Source organism: Parasteatoda tepidariorum, chromosome 3, assembly GCF_043381705.1.
Source record: "Parasteatoda tepidariorum isolate YZ-2023 chromosome 3, CAS_Ptep_4.0, whole genome shotgun sequence".
NCBI classification, from domain to species: Eukaryota; Metazoa; Arthropoda; class Arachnida; order Araneae; family Theridiidae; genus Parasteatoda; species Parasteatoda tepidariorum.
This window is the reverse complement of record NC_092206.1, coordinates 11,216,230-11,238,251: the sequence shown is the minus strand read 5'-3', so window position 1 is coordinate 11,238,251 and position 22,022 is coordinate 11,216,230. Positions and strand designations below refer to the sequence as shown.

General features: G+C 29.6%; 1 protein-coding gene across 3 annotated transcripts in view; it reads left to right on the top strand.

The window, feature by feature from the left end:
• The window catches only part of LOC107445749 (B-cell receptor CD22), a 417,445-nt gene extending 396,203 nt beyond the window's left edge, over nucleotides 1-21,242 (top strand). Inside the window, exons 14-17 of one of the 3 annotated variants that reach the window (XM_071178319.1) lie at nucleotides 9,434-9,585; nucleotides 12,360-12,620; nucleotides 13,666-13,789; nucleotides 19,583-21,242. In XM_071178319.1, the coding sequence (XP_071034420.1) occupies nucleotides 9,434-9,585; nucleotides 12,360-12,620; nucleotides 13,666-13,789; nucleotides 19,583-19,605 (560 nt within the window). In that variant the 3' untranslated portion in view covers nucleotides 19,606-21,242. The remainder of the gene's footprint in view (nucleotides 1-9,433; nucleotides 9,586-12,359; nucleotides 12,621-13,665; nucleotides 13,790-19,582) is intronic. The other 2 variants (XM_071178320.1, XM_071178321.1) reach the window with 2 other exon arrangements.
• The last annotated feature ends 780 nt before the right edge of the window (nucleotides 21,243-22,022 follow it).

The following is a 22,022-nucleotide window of genomic DNA, read 5'->3' as shown; positions in this document are numbered from 1 at the left end:
AATTGATCCCACTCTCCCCTACTAATAAACATTTTAAACTTTTTATTAAATTTGAGAAATCGTTTTCCTAGAGACAATTTATTAATGCTCTCTTTTTAATTACTTAATATTTTAATCTTTAAATAAATACGAAAGAAAGAAAGAAAAAATATACAAAAATAAACAAAATTAAATAAAATATTTATTTTACTTTAACTGATAATTTACTTTAACTATGAAGAATATTTGATTTGGAGATGTAAAAGAAATTGTTTTGAATAAGTTCGTATTTGTGGTGTGTTACCTCTTTTTTTTATTTCTAGAGATTATCTAAAATCATTAGCAACTCACTGGATTTTCTATAAAGGGATTATCAATTGTATGATTATTTTTAGAAATATTAATTTACTGGAGATCAATACTAATAAAAACATTTCAAACTTTTTATTAAATTTAAAAAAATCGTTTTCCTAGAGATTATTCATTAATGCTCTTTTTTTAATTACTTAATATTTTAATATTTAAATAAATACGAAAGAAAGAAAAAAAAATGTGCAAAAACAACCAAAATTAAATAAAATATTTGATTGGGAAAAGAAGGAAATCTTTTTATTTCACGCTCAATTGATTCTACGAAACAATGCATCTTATTTCCGACGAAGAAGAAAAAAATGATAACCGATAATTTTTTTCAAAACGACTGAAAGTAATGAATTAATTCTTCCTTCATTCTAAAATGGTGTTGGGAAAAAAATAATCCATCTTATTCATGTTTTTAGTCTTTCAAAACTGACACTTGCCAGTACAAGCTGCTGACACATGACATTGTTACTTGTCTGCTGACCAAATTAATGACCCCTATCTCTCCCAAAACTTTTTCTGCCGCTCCGAGAGACAGGTCATCAACGGTAGTGCAGTCGGAAATCACCCGGGTACCCGGGTGATGTACCCGCATTATGTGGGATAGATTTCATCCAAATAAATGGACTCTGAGGAGGATAATTCTTTTTACTTGACATAAACCACAAAAACTACCAACATTGTTAGTGTAGTCTTTTAACACTGAAACTTGGTATCAAAAGCGTGGCATCTGCGTTCGATGATAAAGAGAATTCGAACACTCACAATGGAAGAGAAAAAAAATAGAACGTATCGGTAATTCATTAAATTTATGGTCCAAACGACTACTTCGAACATTTTTATTGTGTCATTTTTTTTCTTCTTGTGTATGATTTTTTTTATGTACAATGTAGTTTGGGGATTTATTATCGAATCAAAAAGTTTTTTCGAATCTTTGTAAAATTTGAGTGAGGAAAAAAAATGCTTTTTAAGTTCTGTTTTATGGTAAAGTAAATTATTACTTTCATTAATAAGCGGTTTCATTCGGGGTAAGATTAAGAAAAATAAGTTTTGAAACAAATTTATTTCCAGGTTGTATAAACTTAATTTCAATGAAATTTCCAAAATTTTTTTAAAAAAAGTCACCCATGTAGTCATGATACGTAAATTAAGTAAAGTCGCTTTATACGTACATTTTACGTAATATTAACAGAATGGATGTCTCCGACTTGCTTTTATTTAATTTACGAAAGATTGAAGGTTAAATATTTACTATTTAAATTTGGTAAAAATGATTCTGTGTATTTTACATATTATTGACAAAGCAAATTTACCTTTAAATTTCGGTAAATTTCAATATTATTTATTCGGCATTTCAGTTTATTTATGCAATTATTTTGTTTCTTGGATATTCACTTTTTTCAATAATTTGACGTTTCATATATATTACGTACATTTTGACGTAAATAATAAGTAAAAATTACGTACTCATTCTTGCCTAGTAAAACGTGGTTGGTAAAATATTCGTAAAAGAACCGAATTAATTACGTAAAATTTTAAGTAAATTTTCCAAAAGAATTTTACAAAATGATTCTGTGTATTTTACGTATTATTGAGAAAGCAAATTCACCTTTAAATTTCGGTAAATTTCAATATTATTTATTCGGCATTTCAGTTTATTTACGCAATTTTTTTGTTTCTTGGATATCCACTTTTTTCAATAATTTGACGTTTCATATATATTACGTAAATTTTGACGTACTGTTGAAGTAAATAATAAGTAAAAACTACGTACTCATTCTTGCCTAGTAAAACGTGGTTGGTAAAATATTCGTAGAAGAAACGAATGAATTACGTAAAATTTTAAGTAAATTTTCCAAAAGAATTTTACAAAATGATTCTGTGTATTTTACGTATTATTGGCAAAGCAAATTTACTATTTAAATTTTGGTAAATTTCATAATTATTTGTTCGGTATTTTGGTTTATTTGTATTTTTTCGTTTTTTGGATAACCATTTTTTTTCTATCATTTAACATATTAATTTATGTAAATTTTGACGTATTGTTGACGTAAATAATAAATAAAAATTGCGTACTCATTCTTACGGAGTAAAAAGTGGTTGGTAAAATATTCGTAAAAGAAACGAATTTATTTACGTAAATTATTACGCAAATTTTACATTTTTTGGATAACAATTTTTTGCTATAATTCGACGTTTTAGTTTTCTGACGTAAATTTCTCTGCTACCTGGGCACTATCGACGCTCGATGCTTTGAGACGCACGTTATTGATCAAAATCATTTCTGCTCAGAATCAAAAGTTTGTTGATCAGATTTTTTCATCTCACAGAAGGTGCGACCCCAGATAAAAATATACTTGATCTATCGAAACAACTAAGCAAAACCGATTCTACCATACGCATTCAAATATTTTTCTTTCACGAAACAGTTTTTGTGGTATATTAGAAAGACGTTAAATATTTAATATTATAAGACTATTAAATATTTAATATTATAAGAAAGACTTTAAATATTATATATAAGATATTTAAAACAGGTGCATTACAATAGATGTTCGCTGTCATGAATTTGTGATGTTAGATTGTTACCAGAATTGCTAATACATCTAAACATAGTCTATGTATACAAGCAACGGTGAAACTAGACCTGAAAGTTTGAGTTTTCCGTCGGTAGCCAGTGGCCGATTGACTTTGATGTCTTCATAGCCACTTTTTCCTCAAACCTAATAAGCCACTTTTTGCAAAAGTTTTTTNTCAAATTTTTTTTTTTTTTTTTTTTTTGAATTAAATGATAAATATATTTTTTTATTTAAAAAAAAAAGTCATATTCGAAATAGTCTTCGGATTTTAAAAGCCAATTCAATAATGTAAATATTTAACAATAATTTTAGAATTATTGTTATATATTTATATTATTTTTTTCATTATTATTTTTAGTCGATATATTTAGTTAAATATACTGACATTAAAGAACTTTATATAAAAATATTTGGCGAGATTAAATACATTTAATCTAGTCATTACAACTTTGAAACAGGAGAAATGTTAAAAAAGTCTGCTTGTATTTCCATATTTCCAACACACATTGATGAGTCCTGGTGGCTCAGGGGATAGAGCGTTCGCCTTCGAATGAGGAGACTGGGGTTCGAATCTCAGCGATGACAGGTCGTTACGAATTCCGCACCTGTTTACACTAACCATAGTGCTGACGTAAAATATCCTCAGTGGTAGACTGATCATGGGTTAGAGTCCCCTTGCTGTCAAGCTAACCGTGGGGGATTTTTGCGATTTACCTCTCCATGTAACGCAAATGCGGGTTAGTTCCATCGAGAAAGTCATCCACGAAGACAAATTTCTCCCAATACTTGATCCAGAAAATCCTTTGTCTTCTGAATTCCGTTTAAAATTACAAGGCTACAGGGTTAAACATTTGTAGTCATAAACCCAAAATCGGGTCGGCTGTTCAATGACTGTTATAGAACACACAATGATGGAACTTGAATGGAGGCATTAGACTTTTTAAGAAAAATTCTGCTCTGCAGAAACTCTTCCTACGGTGATATACTTTTAACATGAAAAAAAGGGGATGTGAATAGTGACTAGATAAGTCGCCACTTCCTTTTGTTGACTCGCCACTTGGCTAGTGACTATTTACAGTTCTAGATTAAACTGATTCTGCTAAAGGAGTTACAAAGTTTGCTCTTCTCTGAATATAAATTATGATATTGTAGAAAGAAAAATTAAGAAAAAAAACATTAGAAATTCTTACATTACAACAGATTTCTGGTATTGCGAAATTATGATAACTAAATGTTTGTTAATTATTTTAATTAATTATGAACTATTTTGTTAATTATTTGCTAAAAGTGTGAAAACAATTTGCTAAGTTTCTATCAGAATCCAATGTTTGTTAATCGGAAAGAATAAAGTAAAATATTATTATACCGGCGGTGTTGTGAAACTTAAATGCACAAATTCTTAATTTTATTTTTAAAAAAAAAATTTCTAAATATCTATCAGAATCCAATATTTGTTAAACAGACTTTTTCACTTTAATACATAATACCAACTAAAATATTGTTGATGCATCTAAATATTGTCTAAACAATAAGGAAACCGATTTTCTAATACTCATTAGAAAAGTTACCTTCGAGTGTTGAAATGTTATTAGAAAAAAATTTTAACAAATCTATAACACCACAGATGTGGTGTACTGAAATGGAGTTTTATTTACTGGTTGGAGTTTTATTTCTGATCAAAAATCATCATTTAAAGTGGCATCAATGTTTGTTGAACAAATGTTCTCTACTCACAGAATGCTCAACTCCAAATCGACAAATTGTTGATAAATCTTAAACTTGTCGATACAACTAAACATTAACGAAACTAATTCCACCATATTCACTAGAAAGTGTATAATTTATGTGTATAATAGAATATATTAAGAGAGAAAAAAAAAATTACAACAATTATGTATCAGTGCAGTAAAACTTGGTATTGCTTAGATTATCGTAAACAATAGACTTTCTTTTTAGTGATTCGTAGATTCTTGTTTCTGTTCAGAAACAATCTGCTCAATTGTCATCAAAAAATACCAAATATAAAATGTAAAAAAAATCTGGATATTCTTGCCTCGCAGAATGGGTAAACCAAATCAAATATGTAACAAAGTTTAGCTAAATATGCTGATTTTAAAGAACTTTATATAAAAATATTTGGCGAGATAAATACAGTATTACTTAGATTACTGCAAACAATAAGAAAATAGAACAATAGACTTTCTTGTTAGTGATTCGTAGATTCTTGTTTCTGTTCAGAAACATTCTGCTCAATTGTCATCAAAATATACCTAATATAAATTGTAAAAAAAAAACGGATATTCTTACCTCGCAAAATGGGTAAACCAAATCAAATATGTTACAAAATTTAGTTAAATATGCTGACTTTAAGGAACTTTATATAAAATATTTGGCGAGATAAATACAGTATTGCTGAGATTATTGTAAACAATAAGAAAATAGAACAATAGACTTTCTTTTTAATGATTCGTAGATTCTTGTTTCTGTTCAGAAACAATCTGCTCAAATGTCATCAAAATATACCAAATATAAAATGCGAAAAAAAAAAAAATCTGGATATTCTTGCCTCGCAGAATGGGTAAACCATATCAAATATGTAACAAAGTTTAGCTAAATATGCTGATTTTAAAGAACTTTATATAAAAATATTTGGCGAGATAAATACAGTATTGCTGAGATTATTGTAAACAATAAGAAAATAGAACAGTAGACTTTCTTTTTAGTGATTCGTAGATTCTTGTTTCTGTTCAGAAACAATCTGCTCAATTGTCATCAAAATATACCTAATATAAATTGTGGGAAAAAACAGCATTTTCTTACTTCGCAGAATGGGTAAACCGAATCAAATATATAACAAAATTTTGCTAAATATGCTGACTTTAAAAAACTTTGTATAAAAATATTTGGCGAGATAAATACAGTATTGCTGAGATTATTGTAAACAATAAGAATATAGAACAATAGACTTTCTTTTTAGTGATTCGTAGATTCTTGTTTCTGTTCAGAAACAATCTGCTCAATTGTCATCAAAATATACTTAATTGTAAAAAAAAACGGATATTCTTGCCTCGCAGAATGGGTTAACCAAATCAAATATGTAACAAAATTTTGCTAAATATGCTGACTGTAAAAAACTTTATATAAAAATATTTGGCGAAATAAATTCAGTATTGCTGAGATTATTGTAAACAATAAGAAAATAGAACAATAGACTTTCTTGTTTCTGTTCAGAAACAATCTGCTCAATTGTCATCAAAATATACCTAATTGTAAAAAAAAAAACGGATATTCTTGCCTCGCAGAATGGGTTAACCAAATCAAATATGTAACAAAATTTTGCTAAATATGCTGACTGTAAAACACTTTATATAAAAATATTTGGCGAAATAAATTCAGTATTGCTGAGATTATTGTAAACAATAAGAAAATAGAACAATAGACTTTGTTGTTTCTGTTCAGAAACAATCTGCTCAATTGTCATCAAAATATACCTAATATAAATTGTGAAAAAGAAACAGGATATTCTTACTTCGCAGAATGGGTAAACCAAATCAAATAACTAACATTAAAGAAGAAAAAAAATGGAGACAAGTGGATGAAAAGATTTCGGTTTTAGTGGACGAAAGAAAAATCGCATTCCTTCATCTCATTTAGATTTTTTTTCCTCTCTCTCTCTTATTTTGCGTTCTCTTGTAGTCGTCTTGGTTGAATGTCTGAGGGACATTTCCCAGAATACGGTTTTGTCCATGAAATGTATTGTCGGTTTAGCTGACAAGAGTGAAATGAACAAGTTGTTCTCACTGTTTATATACTTGTATCAGATTCAATGGTGTCTCTTTCTTTCTTTCTTTTGTAGCTGTAACCGAATTTCAGATGTTTCCTATTCTTATCACATGGAATTGAAAAAGATAACATGAAATGTATGTTTCCTACATCTATTGGATAAGTAACGATACGAATGTGTGGTTATATAGATACATGTTTGTACACAATTTTAAGCATCATTTGCCAGCAAACTTTTTATTATTACATTTAATACTAGCTGAATATTTGTTCTTCGTAAGGGGGCGGGGTATTAATAATTAATAAAATTGGTTTTAATCCCCCCCATGAAATTATGTGCTAAACTGGAAGGCATATACCCCACGCAATTAAAGTAATTTAAAATTATTTTAGTTTTTTTTTTACTTATTTTTATTTCCTACCCTTTCCGGGGACTTTATGCTATTAGATTAATCAAAACACGTTATTTAAATGTTCATCCCATTGAAATAATGATATTCAGTATTATTTGGCATGATGCTCACCAGTAAAGTTCTGATAGTTAAAAATTACTCAATCAAGAACAGAGATGCCAACTGCTCCGGACAAACCAAAATAATTAATAAAACGGTAGATAACTACAAAGTAAATTTTGCAAATATTTGACTATTTTTGCTTGCTTTTTAAAAGGTATAGCATGGCATACGTACTACAAAGCGGTGAATTACATAAGCCTGCGAATTATTTAGAAATAGTGGTGGATAAAAGTCTACTAAATTGAATTTATTAAACCAAGAATCACAACTGATAAACTACCACTTTAAAATATATATTTGCTGTCCGGAGCAAGTTGGCATCTCTGCAAGAATGGTACTATCGGTGAACCAAAAAAGTGTACATGTTACAGTGAATGAACGAAATCGGTTGTTGTTGACTTTCAGTGAATCTTGACTTCGGTGAATGTTGACTACCACATAGTCGCTTGGGTAAATGCTCGAAATATATACTAGGTCTAGTTAAGTGCCACTGCCCGGTATGCATTTAACCGGTGCTCCGGACGTTGATGTTTCTCCTAATCTATCTTCAGCAGATATTAAAATATCGAATAAATATAATAATATCAAGAAATAAATTAATATCCAATCGGATAAAACAAATATTTCGGACATTCACCAAAGCGACTATGTGATTGTTGACATTCACCGGTGAAGGTTGACCTTCTCTTGATTTCGGTCCTTCACGGTAACATATACAGTTTAATGCTGATGTTGAACTAACGATAAAATTCCTCGTCTTTCCTTAACTGAATTTTAAAAAATTTTAATGATCGAAGGATAATATTAACCCTTGCAACCTCTGCTGAAATTTCAGGTGGGTGTTTCAAAGGGTTCTGGAAGAGACGCTCTCCAAACATTCAAACTCTTCGTTTAAATATTAAAGGTTTTTCAATTCTTTTCGCATATTCAGACTACCAAAGTAAACATTTTTTTAAACTAAACATTTGAAATGAATCTATTATTTTTATTAAAGAACAATGATGTCTTTTAATGAATTTAATTAATTGAAATTAATATATTTAAAGGAAATTTCAGAAAATGTTCGATACCCTACCCTTTATGTAAGTACTTTAAAGTATAAACATCTCGAACTTGAAAGGTTTTCATGAAAATTAATTTTTTATCAGCTTTTAGCAAATAAATCATGTTCTTTAAAAAAAAAGTATACGTGTTAATATTTAATTAGTTTAAAATATAATTTTTTTTTAAAAAAATGTAATATTTGGAAAAGCTCTGAAAGATAAAATTAAGAAAAAATACACAAGATTGCTTCTTTGGGAAAAACACATTCGTTTAGAAAGTTAATTCGTAAAATCATTAATGTTTTTAATGTTAAATAAACTGTTAAATTCTATAAACTTTAGACGTTGTCTTTAGTTCGCATATAAACTACTAAAATTATGCGCATAATTTTTCCTCCTTTGAGTAAAAAATGTTTTGCCATCACTACTTTAAAACACTAATTATGAAAAAAGAAAGGAAAATGAAGAAACAATCGTATTTCATACCATTTGCACTATACATCGTTTAATCTTTCTTCCCTCATGCATATGCATTTTCTATTCAAACATGTTTGTTAAAGCAGAAAATATAAACGAAGTAGAATATCATAAATCTTTTTATCTTAAATCTTAACGAAATCTTTTTAAAAAAATCGTTGACTGCAAGGAACAGTAAAAAAAAAATTACTTTTATTACGCATGTAATATACATTTTTTACAAGTGCTTAAAGGTGCTTATTTTCGATTTTCGTTGGCCCTTAAAGGTGCTTTTTCTATTGGGTGTTTTTAAAAATTGCTTTATTTTCCCTTTTCCAAAATGATATTTTTCCTTTACCATGTAGATTTTTGCAAAAAGACACAGTTCACATTGTTCTATTCAACGTTTTCACAATTAGTTCAACCCCTATCTATTTCGGCGTATTGCCAGTCCGTAGCGTATGAAAACGATTCAAACTTTCGTGATTTTGGACAACTGTCAAAAGCAATGCCTTTTTTTTTGTCATGACGGTTAAAAGCAGAAAAAACTGTCAATTGTCAAAAACTTTCCAACCCTGCCTGACTATGATAATTTTTTAGTGCTTAAAATATTTTTTTGAGTACTTGAAAAGTACATAAAATGTGCTTATTTTTTGTTGAATAATTTGGTTAAGCACCTTTTTTAACATCTTTTGTAATGAATCATTTGTTGTATCAGGTTATATCAGCAGTCCCGGTAAAGCTCCTCTGGGGGGAGGCGATAGCCTCTACCAGAATGTTAGCGGATCTGACACCAAACAGAATGGACCATCTGCACCAGAATCCGAAGGAAACGTCATGTACGAAAACATGCCATTCCACCGTCAGGGGGTAAGGAAATTACACTACCAATTTGTGGTTTGCACATTTTGGCTTGCCAAAGTATTTAATAATGCAGCATGTTTTAATTTGATTGTGTTAACCAAGTTTTAATATATTTTAGGACAATAACTTTAAAATTAATCACGCATTTCCTTAAGAATTCGCTTATTGAAGTAGATTAAATTTGTTGTGTTTAAATTTGGAAACTTGTTAACTGTTCAATTTATTTTTTTAAATTTTTACTATCTTGAAAATTATAATTGCTGAAGATTCTAATTTTAAAGAGTATTTCGCTTTTTTTTATTTTCTGAAAATTTAGTATAGTCGTTTATTTATATATTTATTATTTGATTATTTAAAGTAAGAATTCAGTTTTGTTTATACAGCACAAAAATAATCCAAATTTTATATTTTTTTAAAGTAAAAGTATATTACAAGCCTTGCAAAGCGTCAGACCAATATTTTTTTCATTAAAATTAAATTTTTTTAGCAATAATAATGCTTTTAAAAAAGGAATAGACTGCAATTTTGTTACAATATCGCGAGCGATGTTTAACTAAATTACAATAAAATGCAATTATCTTTTGTAAATTTCTGAAAAGATAAAATTTAAACGAAATTGGTTTTGATATTAACCGTCAACAACTGTCTAATCATATATTTTATATAGATTATTATAATAGATGTTTCATTCGTATCAGCTGTTAAAATTTTATATTATTAAAAACTTTCTAGTTGATAGCAAAAAAATCTATGGATAAATATCATTTTAGAAAAAAGAATGTACAAAGGTGATAAATATTGAAAAACACTTAATATCTCATTTTGCAAACAACATGGAAATCTGAACATTAAATATATTTTTAAAGCTTATGGAACTGCAGAAGTTAACATATCTTCTTTTAACAATTGTAACATTGTTAATTCTTTCTAATAGCTGTAACATAGTTAACACTATCTAACAGTTAACTTCATAAATTATAAAATATTTGATTTAATAAAGTCAAAAATATAATTTCTTCCAAAACTTATGAAATCCATGCATTTTTTTTTAATACTTCATGATGAGTAGTTAGTATATTTTAAAGTATTCTGTATTGAAATTTTACATGTTTCATCCCATATCAATGTGCCCTAGTTATGCAATCCATAATATCCCACAAATGGAATAGTAAATGCATAAATTATTGAATGACGTTAAAACTGTTATACTAGGGAAACTGGTAGTTGGAGCATAAATTTTTTTTCGATCAGCGTTTAAAATACTATTTATAAATATTTATTGCTTGTGTTAGAAGTTTATTCATGACAGATAATGTTAGAAGTGCGTTATATATTGGTATTAAAACTTTAAGTTTATAAGACGTTTTGTATTCACTTAGATTTCAATAACGTGAACAGCCATTTTGACCTAACATTATACACCACACGTTTTCCAAATATTATTTCTAAAGAAACGCATTGAAATATTATATAATGAAGCATTGAGCAAACAGCTATTTTATTTTTTAAAACCTTTAAGCAATATTGTATAACGAAACTTACTTAAAGTGCTTTAAGTCTAAAGGTTTGATTTTTGTTATACTTATACTAGTTTTTCAAATCTTTAAATGGTAGAAGTAGTGAGAATTTAAACTGCCTGACCAATTAATTACCACGCCAAGAAATACAAATTTGTATATTAACCGATTTATGAATTGTGTGTGCTGATAAATAGTCTTCGAGTTGAATGAATAATATGATAAAAAACATTACTAATCGAACATTTCGCGTTCACAAAACGACACTAATAATTTCCAAGACAATTTCGATCGAGTTATCGATAAATTAAGCATGCCTATGATATTCATAAAATTCAAAATTTGTAATTTTATCTGTGAAGTACGGAAAGCACTTCGTGGTTTTTAAAGGATGCTCTGTATAAATACAGAGATGCCAACTGCTCCGGACACGCCAAAATAATTTTAAAAAAAAACGGTAATTAACTACAACGTAAATTTTGCAAATATTTGACAATTTTTGCTCTATTTTCAAAAGGTATAGCATGACGTAAGTACTATAAAGTGGTGAATTATCTAACCCTATGAATTATTTAGAAATAGTGGTGGATAAAAGTCTACTAAATTGAATTTATTAAACCAAGAATCACAATTGGTAAACTAACCACTTTAAAATATATATTTGCTGTCCGGAGCAAGTTGGATGCAATAAAATTTGCAAAATATTGTTTCTGAAACTTAAAACAATAAGATTGCATCAGGACTTAAACTAAAAGGTGAGATTATGGTTCGCAATAAAAGTCAAACCATGTTTGATATTTATTGTTACTTCAAGACTTTAACAAAAAGCGACGTGGTGTAGTAAGAAACAATATGATTGTTTTATTCACGTCAAGACTTGAATGAAAATAAGTTTTTGTGTTTCGTCAGAGCAGAATTTAATATTCAGAATTACCTTAGAACAAAAATGATATGAATTGTATCAGCAAGTCCAAAAATTGTATTTTGAGTTGCATCTAAAATGAAAAAAAAACATACTTCGAGTTACATTGAAACATGAACAAAGATAAGATTTGGAATTTAATCTGGGCATGACACAAAACTAGAATTTAAGTTGCATTTTAGCATATTTATAGTTGCTTGAGGACTTGGAAGTTCCATTAGTTCTGTTTTGTGAACGGGATTCTTTTTCGAACTATAAAAAAAAAATTCCTAACCATAATTTAATGAATGGGATGCATTTAATTAAACTAATCGCATGCATGTTGATGAATGCTTTGTTAGCAGTCTGTGCCTTCCTTCCCAAGTGCCCGCATGAGACAGTCTCTGCCTGCTGATTTTTCACGAGCATACCAGAATGTACTCTACTGCAGACAAGATTGTAAAGAACAACAACAAAGTCCCCAAACCAACACTAAAGTCCAGAGGAGGACTTCAGGGAGCTCCAGCAAAAGAGAGCCCTGTCCCAAACACGGGTCAGGTCCTGATTCCATAGAGTGGGCTGAAGGTCTGTCCCATTCTAGAGAAAATGGAGGTAACTCACAGGTATGCTCATAAAATGAAAATTCGCAATTATTATGCATAAAATTTTACAAACATACGGATAAGGAACTTTTAAATTGCCTAGTGGGTCTCAGGGGTGTTCTGACTCAAACTTTTTAATTTTTTGTTATTTAATTTTATTCTGATTAATTTGACACCAAAACTTTGTTAACAGACCGAAAACTTAGAGGCATTATTTTATTTATTTATTTTTTTTTTAAATTTGTATTTACTGAATCCAACCCATCCATAACTTAATAAAAAAAAATTTCAGAAAAAAAGATTATTTTTTGAAAATAAATTTTTTTTCAAGTTTAAATAGTTAAAAAAAATAAGTACAGGATGCGGCAAAAAAAAAACTTGACGAAAGATTTTTAGTATAAATTTATTAAAAATAAATACATTAACAAATAATAATTAGAGTTGACTTTTACGAGCCTAATTTACTTTAAAAATCAATGCTGCAAACGCTGGAATTTACAGTTTATTATTATTGACGGTATCCGATTTTACTGTAATGAAATGCTCCTAATATTTTTTTAAAAACTGCAAGCGACAAATCTACACCCAGCTATTTCAATAAGAATACTCTTTTCCTATTCCATCAAAATATTAACATGAAACTCGTAGATCAGTAAATTAGATACCCTTTCGGAAGAACCGAACACGCACAGTTGTTTACATGTTTAAATACCCTAAATCTAATAAAAACGAAAAAAATATGTACATATTCGCAACTATAACGCACCTCAAACTCCATTTTTCAATGAAATAAATCGTTCCCAAATCAAATTTACATCCGTGTGATACTGAGCTGCTGAAGTCAGATAAGCTTGTCTCATGTATGGATATCCTTGGCGTGAAAAAAGAATCATGTCATCATGGTCGCGTTCTGAAACGCGATAAGAATTATAAGCTTTTGATTGCTTTTTTTCCCTTTTATTCTTAAGATCTCAATAAATGTCTCTGTGTGTGTTTTATGACTAACTTGCTTTGTGTGACTAATGATATGTATGATGCATGAAATTGTTGTGATGGCATGTTTCAGAAATATCTTAATCCGTCTCCAGTGATATATGTCGATTTGGCATTACCATTCCACCGTGCACAACCAGTAAACAAAGAACTGACCAAATATGCTACGCTCAAGTTCACATCGGAAGCTGCAAAAGGTAGGATACTATACAAGTAGGTTGTATAAATTCACAATCCATAAACTCTTTTAAATCCACCAAAGTATAAAGCTCAAAAATATAAACTAAATTTTTAACACAATACATACTTTTTTTCGTAGATTTTTTTTTCAAGTCTAGGTTTATTCCAAAAAAGTCTCTGGAAAAAAAAGTGCTGTATCGACATTTATACAAACTGACAGCAAAATTACAAAGATAATTCACGGAATATGCTATTCTATATATAGTAATACTGCATAAAATATAAATCAATAAAAATTTCTACATTCGTCATCTTAATTTCTTTGTGCGTGAGTTTTAGAATACCCTGTATGATAGATGTTTACAATAGATGTTTACAATATATATTTAATAAAAACCCTCAATTCTGTATTGGTTTTCGTGGTAAATATACATGGTAAAAAAAAAACCTTACATATTTAACCACTTCGCTTACCAATTATTTCCAAAAAAAATGCAAAAAACATAATTTTTTTATTTTTTATTAATAAATACAAGGAACTAAAACAAAACATAATGTACACGTTTTGAAAAAATTTATCAATTTTAAAATCAGAAGGCTAGTGCGGTTAAATGAGCGAAAACTAAAAAAACGATTGAGGAGTAGAATATTGACCAGGTGTGATGTAGCAACATAACAGAGTTGAAATTTGAATTTTTTTTATGTGTAAGAAACCTTTAATTTAAAATCAACTTACTATCCCGAGTTATTTCGGGCAAATGAAAAAAAAGTTAAATATGAGTCTTTGTATGACAGTTCTTAAAACAAGGGACAACACAAAAGTGATACTTCAACAAACGTCAGTGAAGGAATACGCCTTTTTTTTTTAACTCTTACTGCTGTGTCAATTCAGCAACCATCGTATATTACAATGGCACAAAACACGTGTGCAGTCCAACATCAAAACTCCCAAATAAAACTCGGCAAACTTCCCATCACAGCAGATTATGCTTTCATTCTTCCGACCGAGTAAAAACGTGATAAAACAAAATACACTGACAAATTCTTCTAAGCCCGAGTTTTCTCGGGATGATAAATATTTGCAAAACATACGTACACGAGTTAACTCGGGATAATAAGGGAAGGGGTGCCCTGTGGCTGAGCGGTAGGGCTTCGCGCTGTCGTGCCACAGGTCCCTGGTTCGATCCTCGGGCCGGGTAAGGCTGACTGAGCCTTTCATCCCTTCAGTGGGTCGATAAATGAGTACCAAGCATGCTTGGGAACTAAACACTGGGGGTTCCGCGTTCGGCTGACCACCTGACCGGAACATCTGCTTCTGCACCCCAGAGCCCAAGGTCAAGAAAACTGAGATGGGCACAGTAGGCCTTGGCCCTCTAGGGCTGTCGCGCCGCTGAGTTTAGTTTTAGTTTTATTCAGGGAAGGATGCTTACGATGTACGAATTTGTAATGATTTCTATCGTGGAATATTTCCAGTTTCGAAAATATCTATCCTTTCTTAACGATAAAATAAAGAACAATGTATTCCGAGATGCATTAAAGATTCGTATCATTTTTCCGAAATTACTTTTAATATCAGTAAAGTACATCTGTAAAAAAAAAAAAAAACCTTTCCTTGTTCCCTTTGACAACGAAATAAATTGAGTGTCGTAAAATGTTTTATTTTTATATTTTTAAGTAAAACTATCCTCACAATCGCATAAAAACAAGGCATTCAAAAGTTTTATGGAGATGCTTAACGATACATCCTTTTATAGATCTCTGGAAAAATGAAGGGATTTTTAGTAGGATTGGTTTCTTTAGATAAAAAAGAACTTAAGATATTCCGGAATATTATTTTCCCTTTCATGATTCCCATGACATCTCATTTTTATGAATCATAACATTGTAATTCATTATTTTAAACGTCATCACAATAAATGCAACGATAAGAGTATTGGAAATATAAGGAGACATTTTTAGTTTGAATCATTTTGCACTTTTACAGCCATGTTATTAAACGCACTATAAGATTCTATGTAAAATCTTAATTATCAGGTGATACTATACAGCTTTATTGTTTTTACATAACTGAAACCAGTTTGCACTTGTTTACGCTCCTGTATCAATGGGTTAACATTGTAATGCAATACGTTAAAACTAAATACAAATAGGAAGTATATAAAAAATCTGAATAAAAGCCCATTACATGTATGTTTAAATACTACAAACTCGTGCAAATCATGTCATTATTATAAAACTACAGTGCGTCGAATAATTTGATCTAATTATTACAGTTTAATATTTGATATAATAAATATTCTATATTAATACATCGTCTAGTTTATCGTATCGTTAAATTTATATTATATATCGTCTAATTTAACCCATTGATACTAAACAGCTGTATTGTTTTTAATCTGTTTGCATTTGTTTACGTTCCTGTATTAATTGCTAAACATTGTAATGTAATACGTTCAAAATAAATACAAATAGGAAGTGCTATATAAAAAATCTCCTGAATAAAAACCCATTACATGTATGTTTAACTATAAAAGTATTGCCTATAAACTCGTGCAAAACATGTCATTATTAAAAAACTACAATGCGTCTAATAATTTGGATATTTAATAATATAATACTTCATATAATAAATATTCTATATTCATATAATATATCGTCTAATTTATCGTATCGTTAAATTTATATTATATACCGTCTTATATAACCAATTAATACACTAACGTAAACAAGTGCAAACCGGTTTCAGTCGCGCAAAAACAATAAAGCTGCATAGGATCACCTGATAATTAAGATTTTACATAGAATCTTATAGTGAGTAATAATAATTTAGACAGATAGTGTAATGCTTGAAAACTATTTTTCATCAAAAATTTTAAAAATGCCTTAAACGTATTAAAATTCTAAAATGACTTTGAAATCTGAACAATTTATTTTGTAAAATTTTTTGAGAAATGAATTCATTACTGTATATTTATAAATGATTTTGCTACTACTACTTAAAAACTTAGATAATTATTTTTCACCCATGATCTAATATCATAACATGAAATCTTGTAATTTATTAGTTTAAAGCCATCATAATAAATAAAATGGTAAAGTCTTGAAAATATTTTAGCTTTACACCACTGATGATTGAAAACCATATTTGTGGTTTTAAAAATTTTCATGTTATTTTGCATCAAAAATTCGGAAATATCAAAGCATATCAAAATTTAAAATGACTTTGAACTTTATACAATATATTTTAATTGTATTTGTCCCATAAATATTTATTACTATATTTAATAAATATTAATGTAATTTCTTCCATAATAATAATGGGATGTAAATAAATGTTTATTTATAAACGAATCACAAACAAAAACAAAATTTTGTATTAGTCTTGACTTATTAAACAAAGTATTTTAATAAAAAGAGCTAATTTTAAACCATCTTAGCAGCATATGTTGGAGATACCTTAGTTTTTCAAATTTCAAAACAATTTTAATGACTCAAACATTATAATTGTTCCTTTAATGAGTTTACAAATAAAACTATCAAATTTTTTATGCATCTTTTTTTTAAGATTTAGTTTACAAAAAATATTTACAAGCATCCAATTTAGAGAAAAATAGGTAGCATTTAGCTTTTTAAAACTCGAAAAAGATTTAGTTTGATATTTCAATGTTACATTTCTTTAGTGAATTCTCAAATGTCGCAGATCAAAATTTAGAACTAATGAAATAAAATAAATTCAAGCAGTAAATTAAATCATTTAATTCACAATTATAGAATTCGTACCAGAGTGCGTAATGATTTATTTTTACACGAGAGAAAAATAGTCTGTTGGATAAAAGCAACACAGTACTTTTGTAGACTTACAAAAATTCGCAATAGTAATTACTATCACCAGTTTTCAAAAAAAAACACATGGATCAATAAAATATAACTTTAAAGGTTAATGCTCAACTTTTTTTTCAAACAATTTTCAATGCTTTTTAACGTTAAGAAATCTGTTAAACAAAACCTCCATTATATATTTAAAACTCTAGATTTCTCTTACTACTTTGGTAAAAATGGTTAAAATTTTGCTTTCAATTATGAACACTCAGTGACATAAAAAAAATATAGCGCACTTTGAAAGAGTTATCAGAATGAAACAAAATTTAACATACGGAGTGCAACATTGATATAAATAAATGAATAAAAAAAAATCAAAACGAATATTTATTGGAGGAGGAATACGTATGAATGTAGGTTTTACTACTGTCTTGAACCACAGGAATTGCAGGAAAAGTTATTGTCGGGCATTAAGGCATTCTTTATGATGTCCTAACGGCATCTCGTTCAACAGTTGCTGTAAAAACACTGCTGAATCGACTAAACTCGGAGACTGCTCAACTTACCCAAATAGTCTCAGATTTGCTCATTCCGTGATAAATCTGGAGATCAAGGAGTAGGGGAGTAATGTTGCGGAGGCAGTCTTGTGACACCCTTGCTGTGTGTGACCGGGCACTGCACTGCTTGTTAAAAATGACTCCTGTTGTCACGAGTGGTAACACGGGTAGATTAAGGATATCACGAGCATACCGAATCACTAGATTGTCATGACGATGTAGATCGATATTGGGGTGATTGTGTATCGTATACGATGTTATCCCATATCATTAGACCAGATATAGAACGGTGTGATGTTGTGGGATTGGGGAATAAACACTCATGGGGTTTAAACACTCCTACACGATGGTCATCACTGTCGAAATTAAATCTGGTTTCATCACTGAAGACGAGCTGGTTCCATTTGGTTGCAATCCAATCCCGGCGAGAGCGACACTACTCGAATCAAAGACAGCGGTGGGTCTGTGTCAATCTTGTGGGCCATGTACAGTTACACACCGCTTCTACAGCTTCTGGTACGTGCTGGAAGGCAAGCAACACACCAACACCCCTAATATTGACCCATGGTGCCATAACAGTCCAGTGGTACTTTTGTGTCACCCTTCAACACATCTGGGCCATTAGGACATCAAGTTTGACAGCCTCCGAGTTTAGTCGAATTAGCAGCGTTTTTACTACAACTGTGGAATTAGATGCCGCGAGACATTATTAGGGATTTATGTGCATCAATGCCTGACTGAAAGCGCCCTGTTTTCACGTTAGCCCAAGAGTAATTTTCCCTGCAATTACTTATATCAACTTAGTGCTTACGTATGTAAAAAATTTGTTTCATTCTAATAACTCTTTCTAAGCGCGACAATTTTAATAGCAATGAATTAATATATATTTGAATTTCGGTTTGGTTTATGCGTATCTTAATAAAGCAAATTCACCATATTAAGGAGCGATAAGGTGTTATTTGAAATATTACTTTTGTAAATCTTAGATTATTGCACAATTGCTAAATCTGGATATCTATATGTGTAAAAGTTAAACACCATAGACCTAAAATTATTTTATTTCGTTACCAATTTAAAATGTACCTAACGGAATATTTTATTTAAATCTTACGCAAGGTCTTACTTAAATCTTACCATGGTTTTTATTACACAATTTATCTAAGGCTTCAAATCTCGTTGTTTAAATGATTACCGGTGACAAAGCAGGACAGAAAAAAATTATAATTTCCGTCAACACAGCTAGCCGGGAATCCGAAAAATTTATATTTTTGCTGCCCAAAAAATTCGCTTTTATTATGGACTATCCTTACATGTCTTATTTGATTAAAACTTACATCGAAGTTTTCATAAATACTTTAATTCTTTTTATCTTATAATAATTTGAGTCTTTAATAAATAATACTTTGAATTTATTGTTTTTTCTGACTTTTACAGCCTTACAGGCCGGACAGCAGTGACGAAATGGTGTATGCGGACTTGTATGATGATGTCAAAGCGGGAAAAATTCCCGATCCTAGAATGAAGCCTCCTCTGCCACCCAAGGGCATCGGAAAGAAGCCAAAAGAGCCTCCTTTGCCTCCTAAAACCAAAAAGGGAGGGTTCTTCGACTCCCTTGGAATCTGAGGAATCAATAAGCGATAGTGTTCAAAGTTGCACTTGAGATTTATTTGGAAAACAAAAAAATTGAGGAACTGGAATGGATGAGGCTGAAACTGGAATTCTTAAGCCAATTAAAAAAAAGAATATGATTTATCTGGATTGAGTTTTTTTTTTTTTTAATTTCCGGATGAGCTGAGACAGCATTTGTTAAACTGGCTCAAAAATTGAGCCAAGAAGACGGTTCTGGATATCGTCTTTTAATCTTAAAATAATCTGATTTCCTTTTTAATGTGTTTTTTTTTTCTTCAATTCTTAAGAAACCTAGGAAGAGTTTCGGATTTCGATTCCAGATTTGGTTTCCCTTTGGGTGGTGCAAAGGCTGGGCCTAATACAAAAAATCAGTGATATTATTTGTAGATCAAATAATGGAACATTCTTGTGATAAGGCAGTCTGCTACTGACCAATTTCTATTTACTGATTGATAACTTAACTACTAGCATCAGTTTTTGTAAAAAAATGGATTTAAGACAACAAAAGACGTTGGTCACTGATCGTCCAAGCTGTAAAAGAGTCCATTTTGAATTTGAATTCGAATTTTGGATATTTTAAAAGAATTATTAAGATTAAAAATAGAGGTTGAGTTAGAATTGCAATTTTTGATACACAATGATTTATTGAGATTATAACTTCAGTTCAAATCTTAACTCTAAATATAAAATGCTTATTGATATTAAATGGAACTATGAATTCCAACTCAAGATATTCGATGGTTTATTAAGATTAAAGATTTTTTAATTTCTTAAATGTTTACTATTGTTAGTTAAGTACACCGTTTATTATTTTTATAATAGTTTGAAGCAATTGATGGCGTAAATGAGTTCCTTCAACTTTTTTAACCAAAATTGTGTAACCAAAGTTTCATCCGAATATTCATGTTCCTTATGGACTCTTTTACAATCCGAACGGAGAAAACCTGGAAACATTTCACGAAACTCGCATGAAAGTGCTTCTTTTTTATTATTTAATTTTTTTTTGCCGTTATCAATAAAGATTGTGCATTTAAAGTGACTTTTACGGTGCGAGCATTTTTTTTTCTAGTTTTCGATCTCATAACTTTTGAAGAAGTTACTGAGATTTGTATATTGCTGCTCGCCAATTGTTGCCAACACTTTAATGAGGAGCTTATTAATTTAGCATGGAGAAATTCGTTGTCCGTTGTACATATCAGCTAGTGAAACTTTGCTTACAAAACACACGTAAATGAGTGACTGTACAATTAGTGACATGTTTCAATACCCTTGATCTAAAAATTTTATGAAATGGCACCAATATTTTAAAAATACTCATTTTTATAACGTATGAATAACCTTTTAGCTCACGCAGGACATGAACTTTGATAAATGATCCGCTAAAAAACACACTGATATATACATATATTATATTTAGTGCATTGATCTTTAATTTCCTTGCCAAACAGAGATGCAAAAAAAAAAATTGTTGAAAAGTTCGATCAGTATATGGTTAAACTTTTGATTACAGTTTATTTTTCCCATTATGTCATATAAAAAAATTAATATCTTTATTTATACTCTTTATAAATCGAATCGGTATATCAAGGTTACGGAATTACCCCACTCACTTACTATGGTTCTGGTAAATATCCTTTTTTCCCCACGCCCAAGTATTTGAGCTTGAAGCAGTCTGTTATGGGGTAAAAGTAATATTTATGGAAGCTGTTGTAACGGAGAGGGGGAAATGTGAAGAGATTTGAAATTGCATAATCTTGTGACACCTATGCTAATTGCAAAGAGTATAATTTTAATTATTTGTATGAATATTTTAGAATTAAATGATAACAGCATGGATAAAAATAATTTTTACTTGCTATCATTTAATTATATTTCATATGTACTTGCGTTAACTTTACCTTTACAAATAGTAAAAGGAAAATTAACATATACTTTTATTCAGCCACGAGACCTTAAAAAAAAGGTAGCTGGCTCACATTTTTTTTTTTTTTTTTGTAAAATATTAGATGAGCTATTCCATAACATGCTGGCTCATAGAAATATAATTAGACCCATGCTTATAATGTTTCAAAAACGCTTATTATCTTTTTTATTAATAATTCTAAAAATTATATATTTTTTAAAGAAAGAACAAATGAGGAAGGAAAACTTTACTCATTTGTTCTTTTTTCACTTTTATTTTAAAAATGACAGAAAAGTTGGAGAGATCACAAGTGTTATAATAAATTTTATTGTTACATGCAAA